At 42.6% G+C, this 13,186-nt stretch overlaps 1 protein-coding gene across 1 annotated transcript in view; it reads left to right on the top strand.

Annotated features, from left to right (window-relative positions):
• The window catches only part of ADGRA1 (adhesion G protein-coupled receptor A1), a 310,291-nt gene that overhangs the window by 87,066 nt on the left and 210,039 nt on the right, over nt 1-13,186 (top strand). Inside the window, exon 3 of the mRNA XM_053388799.1 lies at nt 11,107-11,178. Within this exon, the coding sequence (XP_053244774.1) occupies nt 11,107-11,178 (72 nt within the window). The remainder of the gene's footprint in view (nt 1-11,106; nt 11,179-13,186) is intronic.

The following is a 13,186-nucleotide window of genomic DNA, read 5'->3' as shown; positions in this document are numbered from 1 at the left end:
TTCCTTGAATATTTTGCGATACTAAGAAAATATGTATAACAGTTCATGTCCATATTTGGCAAGCATTGCTGGCGCAGCTAAACACGATGTTAAAAAAGAGAGTCGAGCCCTTCCAATAGCCAAGTCTTGATGCATGCATAGTTTTATTCCAGCTGGCGTACTGCAGAAGTCTGTGTAGTACAAAAGGTTAAACAGATGACATGCACTAGAAGCATAAGTGGGCTCTGTTATGGCTTTCACTTGCAGTTTTCTGGCCCTTTGGCTTTGGATGCTTCTTATGTAGTCAGTTCCTGAGTAAATAAATCAGATTCAAAGCTCAAGGTTCCTTCCAGGGAACTCAGTATAGAGGTGTTTCCACATTTGGACAATCTGTTGCTTCCTTGATGTATAGGGAGGAGCAGAAGGGTGACCAGACTTTTCTCCTGCCGAGTACCTACTAGGAGGGGCAGTGAAGACTAACTGGAAATCTCTTTTAGTGTGGTGCTGTGGGTTAAACCACAGAGCCTAGGACTTGCCGATCCAGAGGTCGGCGGTTCGAATCCCCACGATGGGGTGAGCTCCCATTGCTCGGTCCCTGCTTCTGCCAACCTAGCAGTTCGAAAGCACATCAAAGTGCAAGTAGATAAATAGGTACCACTCTGGCAGGAAGGCAGACAGCGTTTCCATGCGCTGCTCTGGTTTGCCAGAAGCAGCTTAGTCATGCTGGCCACATGACCCGGAAGCTGTACGCCGGCTCCCTCAGCCAATAAAGTGAGATGAGCACCACAACCCCAGAGTCAGTCATAACTGGACCAAATGGTCAGGGATCCCTTTACCTTTACCTATTTTTCCCTCAATGAAAAGACTTCCATCCTGAGCACTTCTTTGTTTGTGCCCCGCCTTTCTCCCTGATGAAAATAAGAACTGTTAAGAACATAGAAAAATAAAATAAAAAAACAATTAAACACTGATGGAACTAAAGCTATATATGTATATAAAACCTATTAAAACCATAACAAGAGTCTTGATTGCACAAGGATGGAAGACTGAGGAAACCCTGACAAAAGAACAGTGGCAAGAGAAATTAATGAACTATGCAGAACTGGCGAAATTGACATGCAAACTATGAGACAAGGACAACCGTGACTTCAAAGAAGAATGGGAACCTTTCACAAAATATTTAAAAACAACAACAAAATGAATTCCCTGGCAGGTTTTGAATAAACATACACAAATTTATTGAGGGATAACATAGAAGATAGATAATATAAGGATGTATACAGTTTTAGAATATGCAGAAGTTAATATTGGATGAGAAATCAGAGAGGGTAGCTGAGGGAAGTCGTAGGGGGAGGGAGGGTTTGTTGGGGAGGTGGGAGGGGAAAAATGGGGGGGGAACAAGGAAGATGATTTGTTTGGATAATTTGTTATGCTGAAACTGTTAATATTTGTTTCGTCAAAAAAAAACTACACACACAAAAACCATAACAGTAATTACAATAAAAAAAAGCACAGCACAAGCCCTTTCATTAAAAGCAGTCAGTTCCCCAAAGCCTGTTGAAACAAGAAGGCCTTCTGCTGGCAGAAGGACAGCAAGGAGGGAGCCAGTCAAGCTTCTTTGGGGAGGGAGTTTCAAAGTCTCGTTGCAGCCACTGAGAAGGCCCTCTGCCATATCCCTACCAAGCATTCCGGTGAGGGTGGTGGGACCAAAAGAAGGGCCTCGCCTGAAGTTCTCAGAAACCCAGACAGGATCATATGAGGGAATATGGTCTTTCTGATAACTTGGAGGATTAATAGAGTCAGAAGGCAAAAGTTCTTTTCCCGAGTGGCTGGAGGTTTTCCACAAAGGTTGGCTGAACATGCTATTCTGGACAAAGCTACAGCTGGTTACACAGTTACAGCAATTTGAAAGTTCTGAGAACTAGGCTAGAATTATATTTACATCTGGTGAATAACAAGGGACTGCCAAAAGAAAATAAAACTGAATGCTGGTTAAGGTTGAAGCACAGATTCTCGAAAGGATAAGATAGAGATCACAGTATCCACAAACAGGCTACACTATTCTTCTCTGGAGTTCAACAAGCATGGATAATTCTGCATTACGCAAGAAAATGTAAGAGTTTTCTGGCAGCATAAATACGGGTGTGGATGTCTGTATGTGCAGAGCTTGGACATTTATTGTACTTCAAATTGTTACTCCATCTGAAGACTGCTCCAATTGCCTTGTTAGAAAACAATAGGGATGTTATGTATAGGCTTTGTAATTTGTTCATGCTGTGTATCCCTACCAGGCGGTCTAAGAATTATTCTTCTATCTGGGTCTTAGGTAGTTCTTAAAGCTCTTGTTCTGTATTTTATTTTATTTTTCATTTTTAGTAGTTGCAGCAGAGGAGGAAAGGCAAGTGTGAATAGAATTAACACAGAGAATGACAAGGGAACCATGACTTTGGATGCAGTCCTCAGTATGCTTTCAGGAAGTGAGCCCTGTTGAACTCAGTGAGACTTACTTCTGAACAAACCTGCTTGTGCTGCTTCTCTCATAATGACTGACACCTACTTCTGTTGGATGTTATGGTAGAATGTTTGGCAGCTGCACAATTTGTATCACAGTCATAGAGCAACAAACTCAGACAGTTCAAGGTGCTTTGGTATAATCAGACTTGCAGTTGTAAACTTATCTGTAGCCACATGAATTGTAGAAAGTTTCAGTTCTTACAGCCTTATGTTAAAAGTTGGAGGTATGAACTCCTGTGGGTTCTGCTGGACCTTTCCATACTACTGACCACATTTCTGGATCACCTAATTAGGATGGGACTTGGGGCACTATTTTATGGTTGTCCAGGTTCTATGTGGAGGATTGGTTCCAGAAGATGCTTCTGAGGGACTTCAGTTTGGCACTTTGGCTGTTTAGCGTATTATGTCCCACAGGGTTCTCGTTGGTCCCCCATGCTGTTTAATATCTACATGAAACACCTGGGAGAGGTTGTCCAGTGATCAAGGGTATGGTGTCATTAGCATGTTGATGACACTTGACTGTATATCTTCTTGCCATCACATTCCAAGGAAGATGTTGAAGTCCTCAGTCAGCTTTGAAATCCATAATGGACAGGGTGAATAAATTGAAACTTAATCCAGATAAGACAGAAGTGTGCATGGTCTATAAGACTGTAATTCAGAGAATGGGAGTAAAACATGTTTTAGATGTGGAGGCAGTCCTGTTGTAGAATTGAACTCATACTTTGGTAGAACTCACGCGCTCAGCTTTGAGACAGGATGTTACCTGAAGTGCTTTTACATATGGCTGGTTCAACAACTGCACCCTTTCTTTGAGTCATCAGATATAGCAATGGTGAACCATTGGGGCCATTAGTTACTTCTCATTTGGACAATTAACATGTGCTATATGTGGGATTGCCTTCAAAAAGCATGCATTATCTGCAGCTGGGTCAAAATGCTGAGGCCAAGTAGCTGATGGGGCAGGCTTTCTTGTTAACAATGACTTCATTGGCTTTCTGTCCATTTCAAAATCCATTTTGAAATGCTGTTTTTGTGCTTTAAAGTTCCAAAAAGGTTTGGGTTCAGGGTACCTTACTCTTAATACAATATGGCCTGGGCATTTAGATCTGCAGGCTCTGTGTTCTGCTGAGGCCAGAGATTGTGTTTGATAGAAGCAGCAGTGACTAGTCCCAGCATCAGCTAAGGTATGTATTTAGCAGAAACTGAGGATTTTTTTTATCCTACTCTGTGCTAAGTCTCTATGGAGAAAGCTTGTTTCCTCCCTTCCTTTTTTAACAGGAGAATAGTTGTAGGTGAATAGATATGTGATATTTTGTTATGTTTTTGTCCTCAATACATCTTGGAGTGTTGACATTTTGCAGTTGTTTAGTGTTGCCCGTACTGTGTAGTTCTTATTCTGCTACAATGTTTACATTATCATAATTTTCTGCTGATTCCCTGCAGAAGAGTGATACTTCGAGTGCAATGGGATTGTCACATTTCATTCCTTATTTGTTCAGATATCTTATTCTTCATGTTATTAAAATATTAATTCTGCGCCTGTGTAGCTCCCCATTTTCTCTTCCTTTCCTCCTCACCCACTGTGCTACACCCAGACTTTGGAATTACCGTATTTTTCGCCCTATAGGATGCACTTTTTCCCCTCCAAAAATGAAGGGGAAATCTGTGTGCATCCTATGGGGCGAATACAGGCTTTCGCTGAAGCTTGGAGAGCGAGAGGGGTCGGTGCGCACCGCAGGTCTCCCTAGGCTGCAGATAGCAGCCTGCTGCCCGGCGCACGGGCACCCTGAAGCAGAGCGCCCCACAGGGCTCCCTAGGCTGTGAATAGCAGCCTGCTGCGGGGAGCGCTGAAGTAGAGCGCCCCGCACTTTGGGCAGACATCGGGCAGCCCCACAAGCTCGGGGGACAGCGGGGAGGCGCAGCGCCGCCATCCCGCTGTTCCTCGACCTGGTTTGGAGGCTGGCGCTGGGGAGAAGTGCGCTTCTTCCCAGCACCAGTGCCACAAGCTCGGGGGACAGCGGGGAGGTGCAGCGCCGCCATACCGCTGTTCCCCGACCTGGTTTGGATTCCCCAACCTGGTTTCCCCCCCCAAAAAAAACCTAGGTGCGTCCTATGGGCCGGTGCGTCCTAAGGGACGAAAAATATGGTAATTCCTTGCCCTGGGAGGTTTGCCTTCTGCCATTTTTGGCCCAGTTTGCACAACACATTTAAACATAGTTTAAAACCAACTTTTTGTTTTATGTGAACAATCAGCATGGTGCTGCTCAGAAGTTCCCAGGGTATTCCACCCTGACTCCTAAACTTCAGTTAAACAAAAAAGCCAGAGTCTGACTTGTTATGTCATTTGATCCTGGACTTGTGGTTTGTTTTCCCCAAACCAGCCATGAGCAGTAAGCCAAGAACCCCCCCCCCAATAATGGTTTGTTTTGAGGAAACAAACCGTGAACCTAGGTTTTGAACAACCTGATAACCCAGGTTGTTTCATCTGCGGAAGTTGGGAAGGAGACGCACAGGAACCTTTAAGCTGAGACTTGTTCAATAGCTTTATTTCAATTAACTCTAAACAAAGCTGTCCCTTCCTGATGACATCATCCAACGGTACTCTTTCTATTATGATTATGACTGCCTTAAGCCCTTTTGAAATAAATGGGATATGCACAACTAAATCTGGATCCAACCAGTTATGTTTTGGTTTGTATTTTGGAAATGGATTCCCCTGCCCCTTTTAAATTGTTGGTGGCCAAACAAGATATAAATCTACTTAATGAATGGTATAAAAATAAATAATTGTCTTCATGAGCTGATTCTCTCATGCAATTAAGGGTTTTTATATATTTTGGATATATAAGGTACTCCATACGTTGCCATGGCACAAACTTCCATTTGTGTTGCTGCAGTGAAGCCTGGGAGCTGTCATGCTGACCTAGGTTGTAGGAAATTCTGGATAAATTACTGAGATTTTTCTTGGTGCTCATTTTAAATCTTTGCTTTTGTAGGCAAGTATTTTAATTACAAGGATTACTGCTAAGTAAACAAAGAACACTTGTGTTGTCTGCCCTCTGTTTTAAAGAGGTTATTAAACGGCCACAGCATTTTTTCAACTTTGTTCAAAAACTACAGCTCTGTTCCTGCCATCACCTGTTGGGGATTACTGGTATCATTTTATAAAATTAAATGGTGGTGTGTGTCTTTATTTAGAAAACAGATCCATGCTGGGCATAGGGCAAATGTTGATTAAGCAAAACAACCCCCAAAGCAGCCTACATGAATGGAAGAAGACTGGGCAGTTGGGTATAATAACTTCACCAAATTATTTTTAAGCAAACAAACCATTGTTGGTGTACAGTAAAATGTTATTAGAACGCTGAATGCAAGTATTTTAAGGGATCAACTAATCATATCATTTGATATAAATCAGGGGCAGCCAACCTGGTGTTGAGCTACATTTCCCATCAACTCAGACGATTGGCCATAATGGCTTGGCAACTTGTAGTTAGATTCCAACAACTAATGTGACTAGTGACAGTATGAGAAACTCTCTTTTGTTAGGGACTTCAGACCTGATTTAAAAGTATTGCCAAGAGAGAAATAACAACATACCAACACTGAATTGTATATGTCTGGCTTCTCAATCAAATACGATTGCACTTACCCTGTTAGCACACCATGGATCTATGGTGAAACCTGTGCTATTCTATGATTGCGTGTGCAACTGCTGAGGGTGCAAGCATGTGTAATGCCACTAAGTTCTCATTTCTCATCTGAATTTTCAGCCTCCCAGTTCTATTCTCTCAGAAGCTTTACACTGTTTTCCCCTCAGAGAGGCTGGAAAAGAAGGGAAGCTGTCTCAAATGCCAGAGTTACTGAAATGTTGCATATATAACTTGTCAGGAACATTTTCAGGTTGTTGTTTTTGGGGTTTTTTTGGAAGTTTACATGAGGTAAAGCTATGGTAAGAGCGTGAAGACAGTCCAAAGTGTAAAGGAGCATAATGGAAAAGTTCTGCTAGTAAATCTTCCTAATTTATACTGCATGATATTGCGTGTCTAAAAGGTTAATGTTAAACATGAATTCAGTGTTTATTTTATATACACACTATATATTTATACAGTGGTACCTCGGGTTACATACGTTTCAGGTGACATATGCTTCAGGTTACAGACTCCGCTAACCCAGAAATAATACCTCGGATTAAGAACTTTGCTTCAGAATGAGAACAGAAATCGCGCGGCGGCGCGGCAACAGCAGGAGGCCCCATTACCTAAAGTGGTGCTTCAGGTTAAGAACAGTTTCAGGTTAAGAACGGACCTCTGGAATGAATTAAGTATGTAACCAGAAGTACCACTGTATACACACACACACACACACACACACACACACACTAGTGCATTTTAATTTATCTCTATTTATTGCAGAAATGCACAATTATACCACTGTCCATTTCATAATTGGGTTGGAAATTGCAGTCAGCACTGGACCCATTTCAAATTTGCTTGGTACTAATTTTTTTTGTGTGTGTGTTTTTTCACACTGCACATTTTCACAATGCTGCTTGAGATTAGGGTGCAAGGAAAGGCAGCAGATTGTTTAAGTAAACATTTTCTTTCATTCTGCATTCGCAATGGTGGGGATGAAGCCTTCTAACTTCTCCTTCACCATTCAAGATCAGGGAGTCTATCTAGTGAACCACGTGAGTTCGACATATGTGTGACATCTTACAGATGACATGAGTCCATCTGAAGCTACAGTGTTGCAGCAGAGGACAGGAGAGATGTAGGGCACATCCCATTGGCACAGCTGAGAGACCAGCAACTATTGGCGCCTCATCCTTTGACTTTTTCCTCCGTGGCTGGTCATTAGAAGAATGTGTAACTAAGAACTTGTACATGCATGACTTTCTTGGTTACCAGCTGAAGAGAAGGAGATGGACCTTTCTGTTAATTACAGATGTGATACAATTCTCTGGCAAATGGCAGGCACTGAAGTGTGATATAAGCTTAAAGAAAGAAGGAATTAATGGTGAGCAAAGCATGAGTATTTGGGGTGGGGAAGTTCATCCCATGGAAAAACAAAGTCACAATACAAGTGCATTATTTGTCCTCTGCGTTGTCAAAGATGTTTTGTGCAAAGTCCATCTAATTCTAGTAGAACAAGAAACTTAATCTTGCACAGTCACATGAAGCGAGCTGTCAACCATACTAAGTATGAGCATTGTGTGCCATTAGCAGAGCCGACTTTCCCATAGGGCTTAGTGGTGCATTGCGCCATAGCGCCAGCCTCTCAGGGGCACTCAGCGAGTGCAGGAGCTGCGTGGCTTTGCCGGCGGCTTCTTGTTTTCCTAGAATCCACTCGCCCCATGTACGCACAGCGCTCCTGCGTCCTGGGTGACACAATAGTTGCTCGCTGGTGGTGTTGTGAGGTTGGGTTTGTGTGTGTGTGTGCGCGCTTCTCTAAACTGGGCGGCTGAGTGAGCGCAGTGCACGGCAACCGTCCCCTCGTGCCCCCTCTTTGGGAGCGGAGGCCTTTTTGGGGATGGGAACGAAATGAAAGGAGGCACACGTAAGGCTCCTCCTCCTTTCCCTTGTGCTGCGCTCACTTTCTCAGTCACACAGCCAGCTTGCTTTTGCCCTCCTTCTCCTCCCTCTTTCGCTCAGTTGCGAAAGCGCTCTCCTTCGCTCAGTTGCGTGGCCCAGGCATGCATATTACCTCCCAAGCCTCCTGTGCATGGCAGGAGGAAGAAGAGTTTGATATCCCGCTTTATCACTACCCTAAGGAGTCTCAAAGCGGCTAACATTCTCCTTTCCCTTCCTCCCCCACAACAAACACTCTGTGAGATGAGTGAGGCTGAGAGACTTCAGAGAAGTGTGACTGGCCCAAGGTCACCCAGCAGCTGCATGTGGAGGAGCGGGGACGCGAACCCAGTTCACCAGATTACGAGTCCACTGCTCTTAACCACTACACCATGCTGGCAGGAGGGGAGCCCCGAAGAGGCGGGTGGGAACGGTTTCGACGGGGATGCTAGAGCCTCTCCCATAAGAATAAATGGGCACAATCTGACAGTGAGGAGACATTTCAGCCTTTGGAGAGACTCTAGAGCAGGCTTCCTCCAGATGTTTTTTGGCTCTCCAGATGTTTTTTGGCCTACAACTCCCATGATCCCTAACTAGCAGGACCAGTGGTAAGGAATGATGGGAATTGTAGTCTCAAAACATCTGGAGGGCCGAGTTTGAGGAAGCCTGCTCTAGAGTCACCATTCTGGAACAAAAGAAATTCAAATTAAGACTGCAATGACTGAATTAGATTACAGTAAGAGGTTCAACATACTCGCTTGTGGATTGAGTTGAGACAAATTGGTTTTTCTCTTCAGGCCTTGTCCAAAAACAGGATTTGTTTTACTCTGACCTCTAGGTGAAAGTTGGCCCTTGACAAAATAGCTTCTTTCTCACTACAGTGGTACCTCAGGTTACATAAGCTTCAGGTTACATACGCTTCAGGTTACAGACTCCGCTAACCCAGAAATAGTGCTTTAGGTTAAGAATTTTGCTTCAGGATGAGAACAGAAATCGTGCTCCAGTGGCACGGCGGCAGCGGGAGGCCCCATTAGCTAAAGTGGTGCTTTAGGTTAAGAACAGTTTCAGGTTAAGAACGGACCTCCGGAACGAATTAAGTACAGTGGTGCCTCGCAAGACGAAAAGAATCCGTTCCGCGATTCTCTTCGTCTAGCGGTTTTTTCGTCTTGCGAAGCAACCCCATTAGCGGCTAAGCGGATTAGCGCTATTAGCGGTTTAGCGGTTTAGCGGCTATTAAAGGCTTAGCGGCTTAGCTGCTAAAAGGCTCTTAGCGGCTTAGCGGCTTAGAAAAAGGGGGGGAAAGCGGGGGGGGGGGGGAAATGGCGAGACTCGCAAGACGTTTTCGTCTTGCGAAGCAAGCCCATAGGGAAATTTGTCTTGCAAAATGCATCGCAAACGGAAAACCCTTTCGTCTAGCGGGTTTTCCGTCTTGCGAGGCATTCGTCTTGCGGGGCACCACTGTACTTAACCCGAGGTACCACTGTAGTTGTAAAATCACATTATGATGTGCACCTGTGTTATCTCACCTGTCCTAGGTACTTAAGACCATAATAGTGGCTTTTGTAATTGGGAAGTTACCTTTCACAAGCTGGATCTGCTTTTCCTATAACTGGGAGCCACTCAAAAGACTACACCGACACGGTGAAGCAAAAATGTGCATGTGCAGTAGCAACTGGTGTGGTGGGGCAGAGCTGCCCTCCTGGCTCTGGCATCACTGTAGCTTACCTTGATGGCACTGGGATGGGGCAGGGCAGGGCAGAGCAGGTTGGGTACAGATACACAGAGAGAACCAGTCCAGCATTGCATCCTCAGCACTTTACTGGTGAACTGCAGCAATGCTAGTGTTAAGAGGGCAGTTCTGCAGCACCACCACTCCAGCCACTGCTGCTTATGTGAACTGATATAATTATTTTATTTTATTTTAAATTCATTCATTCATTCATTCATTCATTCATACATACATACATACCCCATCTGGCTAGATATCCCCAGCCACTCTGGGTGGCTCCCAACAGAATATTAAAAGCAGAATAAAATATGCAAGAAGGACTGTGGGAGATCATATATTTGAATGTTACATGCATGTGTGCATGTCAGGGAGTAAAGTTATGTCTAGCTTTCCTGCTACATGGTAGTTTCTCTCTCTCTCTCTCTCTCTCTCTCTCTCTCTCTCTCTCTCACACACACACACACACACACTATTATGTACAGTATGAGCATTCAAATGTGCAGCCCAGCCAGCTGAAGCCTGTACTGATGCTATGTTAGAGTGGGGTGTACCATGCAGTTTTCCTTAATGTCTTAGTTGGCCGAGTCATCTTGAAATCTGTCTTTTACAGAAGCAGAGAGATAGAGAGAGAGAGAGAGAGAGAGAGAGAGAGAGAGAGAGAGGAAGCAACCTGCAATGGCAGATACCATTGATTCAAACACAAAGTTCAATGTTGGTAGTATGCAAGGTCATTAGGGCCAATGAAACATTTCTGCATCTGTTTCTGGAGATCAAAGGTGGAAAACCTATGTAGTTCTTCAACTCTATCCAAGTGTGTGCCTTTGTGAGTCTCCTGAGATTTGTACATCCTCTTAGTGATACATATGCTCACTTGCAGCCCAGTGTACTACTTCCTGAGCATGCAAGTGCACATAGACATCATTAAGTTGTGCGTGATCAGGAAGCAAATCAATATGTAGACTTTCTGTCATTATTTCACTGCCTTTCATGGACTATCTTAATAATGCATTTTCCCTACAGCTGGTAAAGCTGTACATTTTAATTGGGACTTTTAACTTGGGTGGTGGAAATAAACAAAAGTAAAGTTTCCCCCCTCTTATCTCCCCTTCCCCTCAATTTATGTTCAGCCCCCCCAAAAAATAATACCCCCAACTATATTGTTTTATTCTAATGTCCTCCCTCCTTATTATTACCTTCAATAAATCCTAAAGAATTCTCAGCCTTCACCCATCTTCTTTTTCTGCTTGTGTTTGAGACTAAAAGCTGTATGTAAACTGATAATTAATTGCTTTTGCTATTGTGTATCTCCAGAGATCTGAAGAATAACTTGATTAGTACTATTGAGCCTGGGGCCTTCTATGGACTTTCGGAACTGAAGCGTCTGTAAGTATTAATTCCATCTGAATTACCTTAGAAATTGTACTCGTATTGACATTTCTGTCCTTGGGGAATTTGGAATATGTCACCAAGCAATTATAACATGTAGGACATATGAACTACATATAGGGCTGTTTGATTCTTTTTGAGATTTTTCTTTCTACGCATGATTTGTGCTTTATCTACATGGACAAATATAAATTTGTTTCTATGATAATTCTTCTGAACTTTACGATGATTTAAAATTAACATTTAAGCTCCAAGGAGGGCTCAGTTAAGTGTAAAAATATATACATCTGTAGTTGATAGTACTTGATAATCAACATAATACTTGATAATCAACATATTAATTACCAACTATGTGATGTTTATATGCTTTATATAGTTCTTTAGCTTCCTTTTTACTAGAAATGATATAATCACTGATTTCTTGTAAAATATGCTATATTTGGTAATTTGATTGCCCCTGATTAAAAAAATCCTTCTTCCCATCCTTTAGAGTGCAATTTAAATATGTATTTTTAAGTTACTGTGTATACATTTTTAAGTTAGTTTGATACACATTACAAATCCATCAGAACTTCTGGGCATATTGCATAGGGTAGTTGCCTCTGCCCTGTGGAACTGCTTCCTGTCAGATGTCAGAGAGTTAGACAATTAGATGACTGTTTTGGGAAGCTTTTATTTTGTCCCTTTATATTTTGTTGGAAGCTGCCCAGAGTGGTTGGGGTAACCCAGTCAGATGGGTAGGGTATAAATAATTGTTGTTGTTGTTGATGATGATGATAGGAAGAAGAAAAAGTAAAAGGGCAAGCCTTAAACATTTTAATAAATAAAATATTAAAGGTTCAGGAGTCCTGTCCTATATATTTGACCACCCTAGTAGTACTGCCTATCTGTCTTAGTTTACACACTGAACTGCATATACAACTATGGAGCCATAGGATCACACAATCATAGAATTGCAGAGTTGGAAGGGACTCTGAGGGTCATCTAGTCCAACCACCTGCAATGCAGGAATCTTAGTACATGGTCTCCCATCCAATTTGAAACCATACGACACCCTGCTTAGCTTTGCAAACGTGCTAGCCATTTTATTGTTGCACCGCTAGGAGGATAAGTATAATAGTCATTCCCTTTCCTGAATACAGTTGGGCTTTGACAGCAACACAAAAATATTGCACAGGTTTTGTACTTCAAAAATGGAGGCGGTACAGACTGGACAGCAATATATTAGTTAAAAATTAAATGCATTTCCAAACAGATCTACTTTGTGATTCTGAAAATTGGAAAGTCAGTGTATGGACAGCAATATACGTGCAGGAATTATGCACATTTGCAGATAGATCTGCTCTGTGAATCTGAATGCACTTTGAGTCACAGTAAATCTGCGAAAACGCTATGATGACAATTGAGTCTTATTGCTATGGAGATGATTGTACTCTAATAACACAACCCTGACCTCTTGTGGGGAGAATGGGGAAGCTGTATAAGCTGTGATTCAATATTGCTCAGCCACAAGCAAAAGAACCATGAAGGCAAAGGTCACAGAGCAGAAGCTCCTGGGTTTGTAAATAACTGGAGAAAAGATGCTGCAGCAGGCGCTCTAGAGACAGAAATAAAAAATAATCACTATTCTGGGCTTTCATACAATGTGTTTCTGGTTGTTTACCAGTTTCAGACATTACTTTCAATGCAATATGGAATATCTTAAAGTCAGTGAATAGCCCGATTATAATTTATTTCTAAATAATTATGAGTTTCTCCAGAAAAGAAAAGATTATTTCTGTTGCCTGATTAGGATACAGAAGATTACATTACAAGATAAATGAATGGCTTTCTTGTTGCAATTGGTGCTTGAAGGCTGCTAACTTCTTTAAGACTGTGCTTTAGTCTGTTTCCCATTCATTCATATACTTCCCACAGAGGATATAGTAAGCAGCTGAAGTTAATGTAACACAGACGTCTTGCAAGTGCCATGAGGCTTTGTGAGTCAGTTGGAAAACCACAGGCT

This window comes from Podarcis raffonei, chromosome 5 (genome assembly GCF_027172205.1).
Source record: "Podarcis raffonei isolate rPodRaf1 chromosome 5, rPodRaf1.pri, whole genome shotgun sequence".
In the NCBI taxonomy this organism is placed as follows: Eukaryota; Metazoa; Chordata; class Lepidosauria; order Squamata; family Lacertidae; genus Podarcis; species Podarcis raffonei.
This window is presented reverse-complemented; position numbering and strand designations above follow the sequence as displayed.